Consider the following 17871-nt stretch of genomic DNA (forward strand, 5'->3'; position numbering starts at 1 on the left):
AGCGGCGGGTTCTACGGTACATATTTTTCTAAACGCCGTAATCTGTTTTTTTGTCTGCTTAAGCGCTAGAGCCTCGCATAAGAAGATAAGTCATGACGCTGCGCGCTCACGAAGAGAGATGTTTTAATTTTCTGAGAGAAACTAAGACTTTCTTAAATTCAATGTTACTGCATACGTAGTATAGGCGTACTTTTCCGTTGATCGGATGCTTCAGATCTCCACCGTTAAATGGCTTTCTTAAAACAGTTAAGGTTTCATACAATAAATTTCAACCAGAATTTAACTAAGATTGTTCAGCATTGTTTAGTTTGAGAAACTGATGGTTCCCACAATCACGTGATCAAAAACTAAAATCAATCCTATATTAAGACATATTTGTCATGCAGAATGTCCTTTACTGATGTCAACAGAGGCGGCCCAAGCTCACACTCGAGAAAAAGCAAACGATTAATTCATGAAAGCGTCACGCGTTGTGTGACTCGGTGTTAACTTACCAGAGTTGAACACGTCATAAGGAATTGTATGGGGAACGAAAGATGGTCGATTTGAAGTTATAAAAATGTGACGTACAAAACCGAAATAGATTCACTGCGGAGTAAACTACGGATCGGTTTTCCATATCAGTTCATGAAAAGTTGATTATCGCTCACAGATAGCTTACCGTTTAAAGAAAGAAGCTTTGGTTCTGTTGGTATCGATCTTGTAATGAGATTTCAATTTTCGAAATGGATGGACACAGAAGCCTGACGTTTCCGGTTAAAAAAAGAATGAAATAATTTATTTTTACATGTTCAATTCTATCATTGGTCACAAAAGTGTGACGTACAAAACCGAAATTCATCCCCCACCTCTCCCTTCCTCAAAAGAAATATGAAAAACTATTAAGTATGTGATAACAAGTGATGTGGTTATGTTCGAGCAAATTACCGATCCACTTTTTTTGTTTAGTATTGTGTTAATAAAAATAATGTTTCCCTGATAACAGGAGAGGATTGCAATGCAAACCTAACAGCAGAAGCCATGACACCTTTCATGAGCATCGCCTTACTTGTTGCCCGGTTCTTGTTCAACTCAGATCGCATTCAGAAAGCCATTGAGATATGCAGCGAATGTCTCCAAAAAACGCTTGTCATCGCAACTGAAATTGGCGACAGAAAAGGGCAAGCATCGTGTTATGGAAACCTAGGTACTGTGTTTCAGTGGCTTGGCCAATACGACAAGGCTGAAGAGTATCTACAAAAAGCGCTTGTGATCACAACTGAAATTGGCGACAGAGAAGGGGAAGCATCATGTTATGAAAACCTAGGTACTGTGTTTACGTCGCTTGGCCAATACGACAAGGCTGAAGAGTATCTCCAAAAAGCGATTGTCATCAGAACTGAAATTGGCGACAGAGGAGGGGAGGCAGCTAACTATGGAAACCTAGGTAGTATGTTTCTGTCCGTTGGCCAATACGACAAGGCTGAAGAGTATCTCCAAAAAGCGCTTGTCATCACAACTGAAATTGGCGACAGAGAAGGGGAAGCATCATGTTATGGAAACCTAGGTATTGTGTTTAAGTCGCTTGGCCAATACGACAAGGCTGAAGAGTATCTCCAAAAAGCGCTTGTCATCAAAACTGAAATTGGCGACAGAAAAGGGGAGGCAGCTAACTATGGAAACCTAGGTAGTGTGTTTCTGTCCGTTGGCCAATACGACAAGGCTGAAGAGTATCTCCAAAAAGCGCTTGTCATCCAAACTGAAATTGGCGACAGAGGAGGGGAGGCAGCTAACTATGGAAACCTAGGTAGTGTGTTTCTGTCCGTTGGCCAATACGACAAGGCTGAAGAGTATCTCCAGAAAGCGCTTGTCATCACAACTGAAATTGGCGACAGAGGAGGGGAGGCAGCTAACTATGGAAACCTAGGTAGTGTGTTTCTGTCCGTTGGCCAACACAACAAGGCTGAAGAGTATCTCCAAAAAGCGCTTGTCATCAAAACTGAAATTGGCGACAGAGAAGGGCAAGCATCATGTTATGGAAACCTAGGTATTGTGTTTAAGTCGCTTGGCCAATACAACAAGGCTGAAGAGTATCTCCAAAAAGCGCTTGTCATCAAAACTGAAATTGGCGACAGAAAAGGGGAGGCAGTTAACTATGGAAACGTAGGTAGTGTGTTTCTGTCCGTTGGCCAATACGACAAGGCTGAAGAGTATCTCCAAAAAGCGCTTGTCATCAAAACTGAAATTGGCGACAGAGGAGGGGAGGCAGCTAACTATGGAAACCTAGGTACTGTGTTTCTGTCCGTTGGCCAATACGACAAGGCTGAAGAGTATCTCCAAAAAGCGCTTGTCATCAAAACTGAAATTGGCGACAGAGAAGGGGAAGCATCATGTTATGGAAGCCTAGGTATTGTGTTTAGGTCGCTTGGCCAATACGACAAGGCTGAAGAGTATCTCCAAAAAGCGCTTGTCATCCAAACTGAAATTGGCGACAGAAAAGGGGAGGCAACTAGCTATGGAAACCTAGGTAGTGTCTTTCTGTCCGTTGGCCAATACGACAAGGCTGAAGAGTATCTCCAAAAAGGGCTTGTCATCACAACTGAAATTGGCGACAAAAAAGGGGAGGCAGCTAACTATGGAAACCTAGGTACTGTGTTTCTGTCCGTTGGCCAATACGACAAGGCTGAAGAGTATCTCCAAAAAGCGCTTGTTATCACAACTAAAATTGGCGACAGACAAAAGGAAGCATCATGTTATGGAAACCTAGGTAGTGTGTTTCTGTCCGTTGGCCAATACGACAAGGCTGAAGAGTATCTCCAAAAAGCGCTTGTCATCACAACTGAAATTGGCGACAGAGAAGGGCAAGCATCATGTTATGGAAACCTAGGTATTGTGTTTAGGTCGCTTGGCCAATACGACAAGGCTGAAGAGTATCTCCAAAAAGCGCTTGTCATCACAACTGAAATTGGCGACAGAGGAGGGGAGGCAGCTAACTATGGAAACCTAGGTAGTGTGTTTCTGTCCGTTGGCCAATACGACAAGGCTGAAGAGTATCTCCAAAAAGCGCTTGTCATCACAACTGAAATTGGCGACAGAGGAGGGGAGGCAGCTAACTATGGAAACCTAGGTAGTGCGTTTCTGTCCGTTGGCCAATACGACAAGGCTGAAGAGTATCTCCAAAAAGCGCTTGTCATCACAACTGAAATTGGTGACAGAAGCGGAGAAGCATCATGTTATGGACACCTAGGTACTGTGTTTACGTCGCTTGGCCAATACGACAAGGCTGAAGAGTATCTCCAAAAAGCGCTTGTCATCACAACTGAAATTGGCGACAGAGAAGGGGAGGCAGCTAACTATGGAAACCTAGGCAGTGTGTTTCTGTCCGTTGGCCAATACGACAAGGCTGAAGAGTATCTCCAAAAAGCGCTTGTCATCACAACTGAAATTGGCGACAGACAAAAGGAAGCATCATGTTATGGAAGCCTAGGTACTGTGTTTAAGTCGCTTGGCCAATACGACAAGGCTGAAGAGTATCTCCAAAAAGCGCTTGTCATCCAAACTGAAATTGGCGACAGAGGAGGGGAGGCAACTAACTATGGAAACCTAGGTAGTGTGTTTAAGTTGCTTGGCCAATACGACAAGGCTGAAGAGTATCTGCAAAAAGTGCTTGTCATCCAAACTGAAATTGGCGACAGAGAAGGGGAGGCAGCTAACTATGGAAACCTAGGTAGTGTGTTTCTGTCCGTTGGCCAATACAACAAGGCTGAAGAGTATCTCCAAAAAGCGCTTGTCATCACAACTGAAATTGGCGACAGAACAAAGGAAGCATCATGTTATGGAAGCCTAGGTACTGTGTTTAAGTCGCTTGGCCAATACGACAAGGCTGAAGAGTATCTCCAAAAAGCGCTTGTCATCAAAACTGAAATTGGCGACAGAGGAGGGGAGGCAGCTAACTATGGAAACCTAGGTAGTGTGTTTCTGTCCGTTGGCCAATACGACAAGGCTGAAGAGTATCTCCAAAAAGCGCTTGTCATCAAAACTGAAATTGGCGACAGAGGAGGGGAGGCAGCTAACTATGGAAACCTAGGTAGTGCGTTTCTGTCCGTTGGCCAATACGACAAGGCTGAAGAGTATCTCCAAAAAGCGCTTGTCATCCAAACTGTAATTGGCGACAGAGAAGGGGAGGCAGCTAACTATGGAAACCTAGGTACTGTATTTAAGTCGCTTGGCCAATACGACAAGGCTGAAGTGTATCTCCAAAAAGCGCTTGTCATCACAACTGAAATTGGCGACAGAAAAGGGGAGGCAGTTAACTATGGAAACTTAGGTAGTGTGTTTCTGTCCGTTGGCCAATACGACAAGGCTGAAGAGTATCTCCAAAAAGCGCTTGTCATCACAACTGAAATTGGCGACAGAGGAGGGGAGGCAGCTAACTATGGAAACCTAGGTAGTGTGTTTCTGTCCGTTGGCCAATACGACAAGGCTGAAGAGCATCTCCAAAAAGCGCTTGTCATCCAAACTGAAATTGGCGACAGAGGAGGGGAGGCAACTAACTATGGAGACCTAGGTAGTGTGTTTCTGTCCGTTGGCCAATACGACAAGGCTGAAGAGTATCTGCAAAAAGCGCTTGTCATCCAAACTGAAATTGGCGACAGAGGAGGGGAGGCAGCTAACTATGGAAACCTAGGTAGTGTGTTTCTGTCCGTTGGCCAATACGACAAGGCTGAAGAGTATCTCCAAAAAGCGCTTGTCATCAAAACTGAAATTGGCGACAGAAAAGGGGAGGCAGCTAACTATGGAAACCTAGGTAGTGTGTTTCTGTCCGTTGGCCAATACGACAAGGCTGAAGAGTATCTCCAAAAAGCGCTTGTCATCCAAACTGAAATTGGCGACAGAGGAGGGGAGGCAACTAACTATGGAAACCTAGGTAGTGTGTTTAAGTTGCTTGGCCAATACGACAAGGCTGAAGAGTATCTCCAAAAAGCGCTTGTCATCCAAACTGAAATTGGCGACAGAGAAGGGGAAGCATCATGTTATGGAAACCTAGGTACTGTGTTTAGAACTATTGGTGATTTTGAAGCTTCGGAAGTATGCTTGGAGAAAGCCTTATTAATATCCAGAGATATTGGAGATGGAAGAAAAGAGTTCGAAATCCTCGGCAGTTACGCCGTTTTGTATTTGTTCCAATATAAAATCAAAGACTCCCTGTCGTGTCTTCATCTGTGCATTGAAAAGTATGAGGAGCTGAGATATTTCTTGGGCGCCAATGATCAGTTCAAAACATCATTACTGGAGGACACAGGAATATTTCCTTACAAACTGCTTTGTACTTTGCTTTGTGCCACCGGAAATGCTCGGGATGCTATTTATGTTGAGGAGTTGGGTCGAGCTAGAGGCCTATCAGACTTAATGGCAGAGAAGTACTCGGTTGAAACGCACATCTCTGCTAATCCACAATCTTGGTTTGGCATTGAGAACATTTTAAGAAAGAAAAAAAACTGTACTTGTCTGTACATTTCTTATTTTCAGAATCGTCTGCATTTGTGGATCTTGAAAACAAGTGGAGTCCTTCACTATAGAAGAGTATCACCAGAAGAGAATCTAGTTCAGGCTGGATTACCCAAAGATTTGCCTTTGAGTCAATTTTTGGATGATAATTTCCGGAGTCTTGGTATTTTGCCCCCTAAAGATTGTGAAGATCGGTCTTTAAATACGATTAAACCTCTCTCCCCCGCGCAAAAGAGCTCAGCAAGATTACGACTCGTGGAGGAGGACGAGGACGAGGACGAGAAAGTGATTTCAAGTCTACATTTATGTTACAAAATGTTCATTGCCCCCGTTTATGATTTGCTTGATGAGCCTGAAGTCATTATTGTTCCTGACCGCAGGTTGTACAAAGTTCCCTTTGCTGCCCTGAGTGAAAAGGAAGGAGCCGAATACTTGTCAGAGACTCATAAGATCCGTATCATTCCTTCGTTGACAACACTCAAGAACATTCAAGATAGTCCAGAGGACTATCACAGCAACACTGGTGCCTTGGTAACAGGCAATCCCAAGGTTAATTGGCTGCAAGCATTGCCAGCTGCAAGAAAGGAAGCGGAGATGGTCGGACGACTGGTGGGTGTTCCGCCTCTAGTTGAAGAGAAAGCAACGAAGCAGGCGGTACTTGAGCGGATAAGTTCAGTGAGCTTGATACATTTTGCTGCCCATGGTAACGCGGAAAGAGGAGAAATTGCACTCTCCCCCATTCCTACTCCCAACAGTCAAAACGCTATCCCGAAGGAAGCTTACATGTTGACGATGGCTGATGTCTCACGAGTGAAAGTCAGAGCTAAACTGGTGGTACTTAGCTGCTGTCACAGTGGAAGTGGAGAGATAAGAGCCGAGGGAGTTATAGGAATTGCCCGTGCGTTCTTAGGATCCGGTGCTCGCTCGGTGTTGGTTGCGCTGTGGGCCATTCCAGACTCTGCAACAGAGAAGCTGATGAGTCGGTTTTACGAACACCTTGTTGAAGGAGAAAGTGCCAGTGAGTCTCTTCACCAGGCTATGAAGTGGATGAGAAAAAATGGTTTTACCCAAGTGTCTCAATGGGCTTCATTCACGCTGATTGGAGATGACGTGAGATTAGAGTTTGGCGCGCCAGGTGAGACTCAGCTCAAAAAGATATTTCACAAATTAATTTAAAATTAGGTGTGAAGGTGGCTATGGTTTAGCAGTCGCTGACCGTCGGCGGGGATCCTTTGTTACCTTGAACATCAAGGCTAGTTCAACATATATCCATATATATATATATATATACATTTTTTTTTTTTTGGTCTTTTCGGAGAGTTACTTTAGACGCTCTCTGGTGTAAATATAAAATTTCGAAAGGCCTCTGCCAATCACATACAAATGTTAGCCAGTTATATTTTTACATATTGAGCTTGGTATAATTGTATTAGCAATCACCAATTTTAATTGAGTTTGAAACAAATTGTTGTCTTTTTACTTTTTTACAGAAAAAGAGACCCCGACAGAATAAATAATGAGAATCACTCAAAGGAAACAGAGCTAAAAGACTTTTAGATGCATAAATTGTATAGAAACATGTGGAGAAAATACTCTGACGGTATTTCATTGACATTTAAAAAAAGTGCTCTCATAAATTAGAGGAGATCTAGTTCAATGTTCAATGTTCTTTTTCAATATTCTAAGAAGAATGCATTGGTTACGTACTCAATTATTTTTTGTTCTTTAACGCAAAAATTTTATTTCTGATATAATAAGTAAAAAACAATGTTGACGTACGTAAGGGTTTAAAGTATAGCGAAATCAGTAAATTTTAAACAGTAGTCTAGGTACAAGAGGGTGTCCACGAGAGCACCAGGTAGTTATTAAAGTTTTTATTGGCTATATCCTCCAATAATTAGATTTATAAGATTCCAAGGTTCTAACTTGTCAAAAAGAAACTATCCGTTCTCGTGGAAAACGACTACTCTCGAAGGCTTAAACTCAATTCTGGTATATGAAAGTTATGCGTGTGTCAATTAACATGTCCTTTAATAAGATAGGCAGTATTCGGTTTCAAGCTAGGTTCTAATTAAAAAATAACATAAATGTGCGCAACGTTGAGTTCTTTAGGTTTGCAAGGTTCAATTCTCAAGGTTTGCAAGGTTCAATTCTTAAGGTTTGCAAGGTTCAATTCTTAAGGTTTGCAAGGTTCAGTTCTGAGATTCGTGTTCCGTTTCTTCACAATAGTCGTGCTACTTGCGATCTCACCGATTTCAATGAAACTTTGCCAGTTTTAAGGGTCTACCCTAAAACTCAAAACGACAAACTGGTTTCTGTTTTGGTTTTTTTCCGGGGGAGATAGATCACCCCCCCGGTTTTTCTTGTTTCTCGCCATATAGAAATCGCTTCAAAATAGATAAAATGTATGAAGCTCTCACTGCGATGGTATTAAACTGATTACTCTCAGGGTTTGCATACATGTTATTAGATCCTTAGTTAATGTCCGACGCAGGTAACAGTTAATTTGATTGACGGCTTGTCAATGAACAGAGGGAAATAAATGACTGTGTTTTTAGACTTTTCGATTCATCCAAATATTTGACAACTTTGAGGTCAATTATCTCCCCTTACCAGAGAGCTACAACTTGACCAAATAAACGTACATTTTATAGCTCTTTATACAAGATGATTGATGAAGAAAGCGAACAAATGTAAAAAATTTTCGAGGTTTTTTGTGGGAATGGAAAATTTCAAGAGATGCATGTGGGCGAAATGTTGGTTATAAAATGGTAGCTTTTCTTTCTTCTGTCGTTTATTACTTTGGAGATTTGCTAAAATCAGCAAATATGGCTTTTGCACGGCACCAGAAATTCATTAGTCCATGATTTGATTTTTCTTGCCATTATCGTACAGTTTACAATAAGGAAACTGTAACAGGAGAGGAGATTTTAAAGTCACATGTCGGCTTCCTCCCAGACCGTGGATGGCGGGAAACTCTGCCCCCTCATTTGAAAAGAAATATCAGTAGCCCCACGAAATTCATTAAATGCGCTATGTTTCCAGAAAATAAGACTGGAAAATGTTGTTTCCACCATCAAGAAATTCCACGCAAAAATATTATTTGTAGCGTGACTGTGTGACCTTTCTTGAGAAGTAAAAACGTTCCACCTTTTTTTTCAAGGTAAAACTTCTAGAAAGTTCTTAAGCCTTCCTTTAATTTATTTGCCTGTTTTTTGACTTCGAATATCGTCATGCCATGGCCTTTCCTACGTGCACGTTCGAGCCAGTTGGTACGAGTTTCATTGCGTGGTGTGTAGCTGTGGCTGGCTCAAAAGATATCTGCACGCTGCAAAAGTTCAAGCAACACGGGTTCCTATGTTGTCTCCTTTTTCTTTATTTGTATCTGTATCCTCTTTCTTGCATTATCATATATGTATGTTTTTTTTTATTCCCTCTGTGCGTTCCCTCAGATTTGAAAATAGGCTATGAAAAGTCAATATTGACCAGAACTGAAACCCTCTCTCTCACTACTTGTTTCAAAGAACCCTTGTTATTTATAACTTTATTTCTGAAGAGAACGTGTTTTTATTTGCTATTTATTGCTATTAGAACATGAAACGAAGGCCCGATGCGATTTTTGTATCGTGACTCCCAAAAGCTGTGTTCGCGACAACATAAACTGAGAAATCAAAAGCAATTACGCTCGAGAAATTCGAGAAATAAACCCGTCTTTGAATTATGAAAATCTATATTTCTTTGTTGTGAAAAGGAATCATTTTAAACTGGCTTATGTAGTAGTATATTTCCACTTAATCTGTTTGTCCAAAGAGCTTGTGACCAGGCATTAGAGTTTTAAGACATAAATTACGTCCAAACGGAAACAGTTAATGGCACAAAGTAACAAAATAACGGATATGAGGTGGCACTTTGCCAGATTCATGCTTCGTTTATGTAAATATATTTTTTTAAATTAAGTTTCTAGATTTCCACTTTGATACAGCTCATACCGAGAACGATTTTTGATTTAATTAATGTTTTAACCGGCGTTTTAACCGGCGTTTTCTCTTTTCTCCCGCTTCACCATGGAGACAGAAAGACAACAAACTCGCCCTCCTAAACATCGCAGTTTTAAGAGAACCTGACGGCCGCCTCACCATCAGCGTATACAGGAAGCCCACGCACACCGATCAATACTTAGCGTATGATTCACACCACCCTCAATCAGTAAAACGCGGTATTGTTAAGTGCCTTTACGAGCGCGCCAAACGCCTCGTAACCAAACCCTCCGTTATCTCCGAGGAGAAAAAACATCTGTCATCTGTTCTGGTTTCTAATGGTTATCCTTTTTCTTTCTTGCAGAAACTCACCAAGACCGGAAAACCAAACAACAGTGCCGAACCCGCCAACGAGTTCAAAGCCACTGCGGTTTTACCTTATGTTAAAGGTCTATCCGAACAGCTTCGCCATTGCCTACAACAACAAGGCGTACGCGCTGTTTTCAAGTCGGAGACTACGCTAAGATCTCAGTTAGTACGACCAAAAGACGCTGTCGACCCGGCTAAACAAGATGGTGTAGTTTACAGGATTCCCTGTGAATGCGTCAAGGTGTACATCGGAGAGACTGGAAGACCTGTGCCAGACAGAATTAAGGAACACGATCGAGACATTCGACTCGCCCGTACCGAGACCTCCGCCGTTTCAGAACATGCCCACAACACCGGACACAAGCCACTCTGGAACGAAGTAAAGTTTATTGATCGTGACCCTTATTACTACACCCGCAGGGTCAAAGAGGCTATTCATATAAGACTTCACCCTAACAACATCAACAGGGATAGTGGGATAGAGATTCCAGAAGCGTGGATGCCCACGATCAAGAAACACAACAACAGGAGAGCCATGCGACAGAGGACCGCCGAGGGAGCAAATCACTGAGTGAACAGCAAGGATCGAAATGCACAAATCAGAGCTGTTGAAAAACAACCAATCACAGCAAAGCATCATGCTTTATAAGATCACGCATGACCAGTCGACCTCATCGCCTGAAGAAGACTAGCAGTATTCAGTCGAAACGTCGTGATCTACATCACACGTGACTACACCGTGAGACAAACGAAAAACTTAGCTTCTTATTGGTATCATTCAGTTGTCAATCATCAACTACAATCATCCAGGTGAGAGTAGTCCTGAAAAAGTTTGTTGTCGAAACTAGAGACTGGCCTGAGCAGAAGTCATCAGAGTCGACTGAACAATTTTTTGTAACTCGAACGTTGCAAATTTGGTTTGTAAAAGTGATTGGTCAGTTTTGCATTGAAGTGGCTGTCAGACTCAAATTGGGATTTTCGTCCGTTGATTCGTCAGTTTTGATCAGTCGGTAAGGTTAGTTCATTCTATTTGGTCCCTTGGTAACCGCGCCTGGTTTTTCTTCTTTTTTTTTTTTTTTGTAAGTTGTTTGTAACTTGTCAAGTTTGGTTCCCTCTGTTGTAAGACGTCTTCACTTAGATAGCAAACCAGTTTTCTAAAATTCAGTCTTTGATGATAGTGTAAATCGATGGTGTTCAGCAACTTGATTTTTGACGTAAATAAGATACGAAAACTCATCAAAAGATTTCAATTTTGAATTCCATTTGGTCTTTGTACGGCCGAAGTTTTTTTTTGGAGTGCCACTTTATATCACCTTTGTGCGATATCAACTAGGATATAACTGTGATACTAACTGTTAAACAAACCCCAAAAATGAGCGATCAGAGCTTCCGAATTTAATAATTTAAGTAACAGCATTCCGTAGCCAGGATTCTATCAGTTTCCAATTGTTTCTGTCTTTAATTCGATGCAACCAGACTATCTGAGATAAATTACACCAAATTATGACTGGTAGCTCAAATACTTGAAATCAAATGATCGCCCAGGGTCTGTATAACAATCCGTAACATAACAAACTATTCCAAAAATGGTGGCTAATTAAGAACTATCCACTTACCATGTAATCAGTTTTATCCTTTCCAAGACAATTGGTAAAAAAACAAACACTTCGTATAATAATTATTACTAAATAATTCGGAAGTTCTTATCTTTGCAGTATCCACTAAAAAGTTAGTGATTCCAATGTCTTCTCTTGACCAAAATCTTTGTTTCTCCATCCTTCCGACATGAAAGGGTCTGGGTACGAGACTAGTTTGACACTTCTAAGGGACTAGTCATTATTTATCGCCGGGGGGGGGGGGGGATGGAGGATTTTAAGGATTACGTGGTTTTTAGGGAGAACGTTTGGGAATTATCCGTCGCTAACAGAGTTTAATTAAAGGCGGGACCATAGTAAATTGATTGCCAATTAACTGCCAACGAGGCGTGGGGGGGGGGGGGGGAGGGGGAGAGGGAGATGGAGGGTGAGATCCTCACAGGTAAGCCGATTTAAAATCAATTGTTGTCGGTAGTTAAATAAAAACTGTTTTATTTCTTCTTTTTCGTTTGTTTCTCTGTTGAAAGTCACGGTATCTGCTGAGACTTCAGTCAGTGCCTCCCAAATATTAATTAGGCATTATTATCAGCTGAACCACGAGTGAGTTAGAGGTTAGGGGCTTTTATGCTCCAGTGATTAACTTTCCTATTAATATAATCCGTGTATAGAATATATGCTATTGATTTTAACGCTTTTAGTTTCTGTAACAGAGGGAGTGGTTGACGTTAAAGTAGTGAAAATGTTTGTCGCGAGGTATTTAGAAGATGGATCTGGTAAAGGAAACACAAAGGAGAGTGCATGAAGACAGCAGAGGGGGGCTGATGACCGCTTGGAGAAGGTCAGCGTACAGGGGAAGAAATCAAGTCAGGTGAAGGAAGAAGGGTGCGGCGAGGGTGGCGACACAAAATCTAGTGATGATGACCTTATACGCCCACTGGTGCGGTGAGATCAAATCGCAATGATGGTGATGATGACAACAGAAATCTTGGTTTATCTTTGGATTGTTGTTAAATTCAGCCAACTTAACAACTCAGGGGGATGTAACTTAAAGAGTTGAAGCCTTAAAATAATTAACGTAAGTCACAATGACTGGTATTTGTGCGCGCTTCGCTATCCCAAATAGCCTTATTCACTACTGGTTCGCCGACTTCTAACCCTCAACACCACTTTGTATATTCTTCATGCTGTTCTCTACATATTTCCTAAGGTGCTGACGAGGAGAATTTGTTTAACAATCAAGAGGTTTTTCAGTTGATGATATTGCAGGGAGAAATTAGATACTAGTCATTCTTAGGGGTTAAAGGGTTAACAAATAGAAGGAAATTACTCTCTTGATTTTCATCGGGTAGCCAAGGAAACAGATCCAACCTGAATCCTTAAAAATCCTCTCAAGCTTATAATTTTCACACTAGGATTTTAAGCTAAAAGTTGAACTATTTTGAATCCTGCCTCTGTCTCTCTCTCTCTCGGTCGCTTGCCCAAGCTACTGATCTGCGAGGGAAGGGCCTCTTCGATAAAATGGACCACAGTGGTTAAGTTCATTCTTTCTCATGTTGACAGCTTTTACAGTGAACAAGGTCTTCTTGACAAGTACATCACAAAGTTGCTAGCGTCAATTCATGGGACTCAATTCATTGATTTCAGGACTGATCTAAACAACAAACAAATTCGCACGTCATAGAAAATTACCTTTGTTTATTCAATTCCTACAAAATGTTTAAAGCTTTACTTAACATTCACAAAAACATAGAATCCACTGTATCGAGAGAGTCTGGAAGCTGTACTCTCTGTAACAAATGGTTTCACATTGAAATGGGTCATGGCAAACGTGCAAATTGACAATATTAATCTCTACTTAAATAGTTTCTTGAAGATTCACATACAAACTCTACACTTTTTCAAGAAATATTATTATCCCAAAAAGGTTTAACTTAGTTTGCTCTCACATTCTTAAAGAGCTATATTACGGGCGAAACGACCAGAGCGTTGAAATGCACTCAGTGAAAAGCTTTAATTGCCTGCGAGAAAATGGAAGTGTATTATAAAAAGCGCCCAATACAAAAATGACGGTTTTTCTTATCTTAGTAAAATTACGAAAAATTTAGTTTACGAAATAGAACGACTGCGTGTTTGTGGTCGTTGTTAGCTTTTCATATAAACGAAGTTAAATGAAACAATATCATACCACATAATTAACTTTGACTCTCTTTAAGAGCATTAAATTAAATACTTTCCTAGCTTGATGAAGACAAAAAAAATTAATTTAAGACTACCTATTAATTCGCTCTGCCTATTCAAATTTGCTTCGTTTCAATCCAAAAACAAAAATGATTTGAAAAACAGTTTTTTCCTTTACTTCTTCGGACCTTTCTTTTCTTCTCCGTTCTTTAACTTTGTTGTTCCAGGGCTTCTCGTTGTACTTTTAGTCATCCCAGAACTTTTCGTCGTTCCTTCTTTGGCTTTGTGAAGACTCTCCCTACTACCTCGCACATTTTCCCGACTTCCGGTTCTTGCCATTCCAGTCGACTTAGTAGCTGATTTAGACGCGGAGGAACCTGGACGATCCGGAGACCCGCGAGACGAGGTGCTGCTTGGGCTTGAGGGGATTCCCGAAGATACCCGAGGTGAAGTGCCCTCCGAAGAGTCCTCGAGCGATCCCGTACTACCAAGTGACGTCTGACTGTCAGATTTCCTAACCCTTGATACGCCACTAGGTCTCTTCGTGGAGGGGGACTTTTCAGCCGTCCCCTTTAAATTTGTTCCGCTTCTCTGTTTGGTGGGACCACTTGGTGGCCGAAGTTCTCCCGACTTTTCACGACGAGGCCGAAGTTCACCGGATTTCTCTCGACGGAGGCCGTAACCACTACTCGGAACGTCGAGCCTAGGTTTTCGACCGAGACCGGTGGGCGGTTTTTCCGTGACCACGGTCGACTTCTGTTCCGAGTGTCGTTTGCTTGTGAAGGCTCCCATGGTCTGTGTGACGCCTTCAGGTCTTGACAACTGTTCTCTAAGTTCTACATTTGTTCGTCCAGTAGCTAAAGGAAAAATATGACACAATGAGATCAACATGCAACATCTCCTTAATTGTTCAAAAACAGATTGTCCTGCCAGTATCATTGAAAATGTAGAGAAGAGTATGAAGAATACGGAAACTGATGTTAGGGTGTAAAGGAGTTAAAAAGTCTTTGGTCGGCAACAACTTGTTTAGTTGTGGTAGGTTATAGTTTCTTTGCCTCTAAGTGCTTTTATTTACCTTTGCTGGGTTCGTTCTTTAGAAGGAATTCTTCCAGTGTTTCCCAGCCTCCTCCGACTCGTACCATGACAGTGCTGCGAAGGATACGAACCAAACGCATCTTCTGGGAGTCACCGAACTGTAAGAGATGACAAAACAGACGGTTAAATATAAAGTAAGCAGTGGTGATTGGTGATCAGTTTTCGGTGTGCGGCAAGATCTGTGAGCAAGCATACAGAAAACTACTCTTACCGCGGTCACAGGATAAGTATAAACACAACCCTGAGGAAAATTCTCCTTAACGAGTTGCTATGTTGCATCGCTTGACAAAGTTGTAATTAAAGAATTTTACATATTTACTTCGTAATATCTTGAAAATCTACAAAATTACATCGTACACCACTTCGCTATTGAACTTTCTGATGCGAAACGAGCAAACAACCAATCAGATTGCGCATAATAGTATCAAGCAAACTGTCCAATGCTGAGAGAGTAGTTTGGTGTGATGTGACGAAATAACCAAGGAAATAAATCGGCAAAGCGGTGAAGGAATTGTGAGCTTGGAAAGCTAAATATTAATTATTTAAGGGGGCTCTTACCCTGTACTTGTTCTCAGCCACTTTGACAAATGTCACGCCGCACTTGCGACACAGGCGTTCAATTTCAGACTGAATCTGTTGTTCTTCAGTCTTTGGCTTCTCTGGCTTCTTAGTCTGATGAGAGGAATAAGTGTCAGACCAATAATTATAATTACACACTCCTGGTGAATACTGGCCCCTTACTGCAACAACGTTTCCTAGTTTCAGTGGCACGAAGCGGAGAGCTAGTTTAATTTAAGGGAACCACCTAAAATCCGCTAGTTTTCTCTGATAGTTTTCTGGTACCCTTCTATATTCCCCTGTGGAGGAAGAAAGTCTAGAGGTTAAGTGTCTTCTTCCGGAACATAACACAATAAACTGGCCGAAGGCTTGGGGCCAGAACTTTCTATCTAGAAAGCACGCTCGCTGACCACAAAGCCCGCGCCTCCTAACAAGATGTGCCACAACTCCCCTTTTAAATGTCATGAGTTGAACTGGTAGGAAATGGTGCTTACTGGTTTTTTATCCTTAAGCGAGTTTACGAATTCTTTGTAGTCGATCAGTCCATCACGTTCAAATTTACTGGCGACTATTTCCATCTCCCATCTCTCTGTTGGGAAACCTAGAAAACAAAGACAGAAAGGGTGTTACTCCAAACATGTCACGTTTATATTAAACAGTATGTCACGCTTAGCTTAATGAGTATGTCAACAAGTTAAGGTGGAATAATATGTCACGCTTACTTGTGCTGAGCACTCCTGAGATAAACTGCTCTCTGGTAAGCTTGCCATCTCGGTCTTGATCCATGCGACGGAAGATGTCAAGAACGCGTGACTTGCTGTCACGCAGCCATTTGTTAAACTGTGAACAAAAAAAAAATTCATCAGATCAATAAAACGACAAGAAGTAACTGGAATAATACGTGCGCATATCTTGAAAAAGAAGATCTATCTTTACAGTAAATTGTTCGTAATCTGTTTGATAAACTTACCCTACTCTTCCACTCGTTGAAGTCAAACTTCGCCGAGGCTCGTCTCTGCAAAAGGAAAGAAATTGAATATTTGTTATAAAAAAAGAAGAAATAATAAATTTACTATTGATAATTGTCCATCCACTTATTCAGAAAGATTGAGAAAATGTCACAACAGCTAGATAAAAAGAAAAAAAAGCGGGGAAAAAGCAGCGATTCATCATGAACTTTGAGGAAAGACATCGCTAAATAAGCATTTTTTCGCGAGGAAACAAACTAAATCAAAACAGCGTGAATCACGCCTTTTTATTTTCCTGAGTGATGCGCGACTGAATCACAGTAACTTTACTTACGATGGCAATTCGTTCCAACTTCTCTTGAAGACGTCGCAGCCTCTCCATCGAAAGAAGCCACAAATGCTGCCATCGTTTGGACAAGTGCAGCAAAGCTGGATGATTCTTATCAAGTGTGGTGGAACCAGACCGAGTGAACGAAGAGCCTGGGCTGGTGACCAGCGTCAACTTCTCGCGTGACCGTTCGCGAGTGAAGGACGGAGAAGGACTGGAGGTGAGTTTAGGTATTCTGCTTCCACGCCGACCTTGCTTGTCCGGAGTGGTCTGAGCTTGGACTGGGGCAGCAGAAACAGCGGTAGGCGCTACAGAACCACGTCGTTTTACCGACTTGGTGAGTCTGTCGTATGTTGGCTGTTTCTTGGCCATTTCTTCTTGAAAACCTTTGTGGTCTTCCAACAGCGTCATGACTTGCTCGTAATCATCGTCAGGGATAGGCTCATTTTCCTTTTCGATCAGGATTTCTTCTTTCTCTCCAATCCACTGCAGCAGTTCCTCCATCATGCTTTGCTCCTCTGTCAGCTTAGATTGTTCTTCCTCCAGGCGAGTCAATCTTTGAACTGACCATTTGCGAACCTGGAAAAGAGCCAGCCAATTGTTTGTTATTCATCCAATTACAGTCAAATTACACCAGCAGGTTTTCTTTAACAAATATTCTTTAGAAAAAATTTCCCTTAGCAGTGAAGATTAAACAATATGACGAAATTTCCCTTGGCAAGTCACCTTGTTGAGAACCTGACTCGCCAGTTTTTGGAAAAGGAGGATTGTGAAGGAAAAACTTTTCAAGGAAAAAATTTTCTGGTGTAGATGACTTAACTTGAAAAGGACACTTGTCACGAAGATTTCAGGAAAATTCTTCTCCACCTTAATTCTTTGCCACTTTAGACAAGGAAAAAGTTTTAAAGGAGGAAGCTCTAATGTGTCCACACTCACAGACAATATTACCGACGAACGTTTCATAGCGAATAGCTTTGTTTTACAGCTCGTATTTAAATGTACAGATTCACTAAGTCACCTCATCCCATCGTTTCTTTAATCTTGCAATCCATTGCTGGATGATTGGCAGTGCGCTTGGATGACAGAATCGTGCAATCACTTGGCCCTTCTTAATGGCTGATTGAACGTTCACTTCCTCTGCCATTAGATCTTCGTGGAAAACCTACCATGGACACAAATCCAATGAATTGTTAATGTGGCAAGCTTAACGGACCTACACTGAATCTTTGTACAAATAAAGGCAAACTTCGCGATCGCACAAGAGCTAAGGCAAATGTTAGAAAACCTTTGAAATTCGGAGAATGTGGCCATGTGAT

The 17871-nt window shown here is 41.6% G+C and overlaps 2 protein-coding genes across 9 annotated transcripts in view; one reads left to right on the forward strand and one right to left on the reverse strand.

Annotated features, from left to right (window-relative positions):
• The first annotated feature begins 972 nt into the window (after nt 1-972).
• LOC149036356 (uncharacterized) lies at nt 973-7186 on the forward strand. Of its 2 annotated transcripts, none has more exons than XM_089189850.1 (2): nt 973-6619; nt 6974-7186. In XM_089189850.1, exons 1-2 carry the CDS (start codon nt 1021-1023, stop codon nt 7042-7044), a joined length of 5670 nt encoding a protein of 1889 aa, XP_089045976.1. In that variant the 5' UTR covers nt 973-1020; the 3' UTR covers nt 7045-7186. The 2 variants fall into 2 exon arrangements, with proteins under 2 accessions (XP_089045976.1, XP_089045975.1); XM_089189849.1 differs by having other exon boundaries at nt 973-6622; nt 6978-7143.
• A 5917-nt stretch (nt 7187-13103) lies between these two features.
• Nucleotides 13104-17871, reverse strand: part of LOC113676135 (uncharacterized) — a 116275-nt gene continuing 111507 nt past the window's right edge. For all 7 annotated transcript variants that reach the window (XM_089189857.1, XM_089189856.1, XM_089189853.1 and 4 more), the window contains 8 exons: nt 17574-17717; nt 16562-17134; nt 16230-16274; nt 15982-16099; nt 15754-15860; nt 15260-15373; nt 14682-14799; nt 13104-14463 (listed from right to left, as the gene is read on the reverse strand). In XM_089189857.1, the coding sequence (XP_089045983.1) occupies nt 13781-14463; nt 14682-14799; nt 15260-15373; nt 15754-15860; nt 15982-16099; nt 16230-16274; nt 16562-17134; nt 17574-17717 (1902 nt within the window). In that variant the 3' untranslated portion in view covers nt 13104-13780. The remainder of the gene's footprint in view (nt 14464-14681; nt 14800-15259; nt 15374-15753; nt 15861-15981; nt 16100-16229; nt 16275-16561; nt 17135-17573; nt 17718-17871) is intronic.

The sequence above is a fragment of the Pocillopora damicornis genome, chromosome 12 (genome assembly GCF_964200805.1).
Source record: "Pocillopora damicornis chromosome 12, jaPocDami1.2, whole genome shotgun sequence".
In the NCBI taxonomy this organism is placed as follows: domain Eukaryota; kingdom Metazoa; phylum Cnidaria; class Anthozoa; order Scleractinia; family Pocilloporidae; genus Pocillopora; species Pocillopora damicornis.

Bases quoted from the DNA above. Each gene is read 5' to 3' on its own strand.
- LOC149036356 (XM_089189850.1), top strand. From the start codon at position 1,021: ATGACACCTTTCATGAGCATCGCCTTACTTGTTGCCCGGTTCTTGTTC. The intron at 6,620-6,973 runs CAGGTGAGACTC...TTTTACTTTTTT, and splicing joins GAGATTAGAGTTTGGCGCGC to ACAGAAAAAGAGACCCCGAC.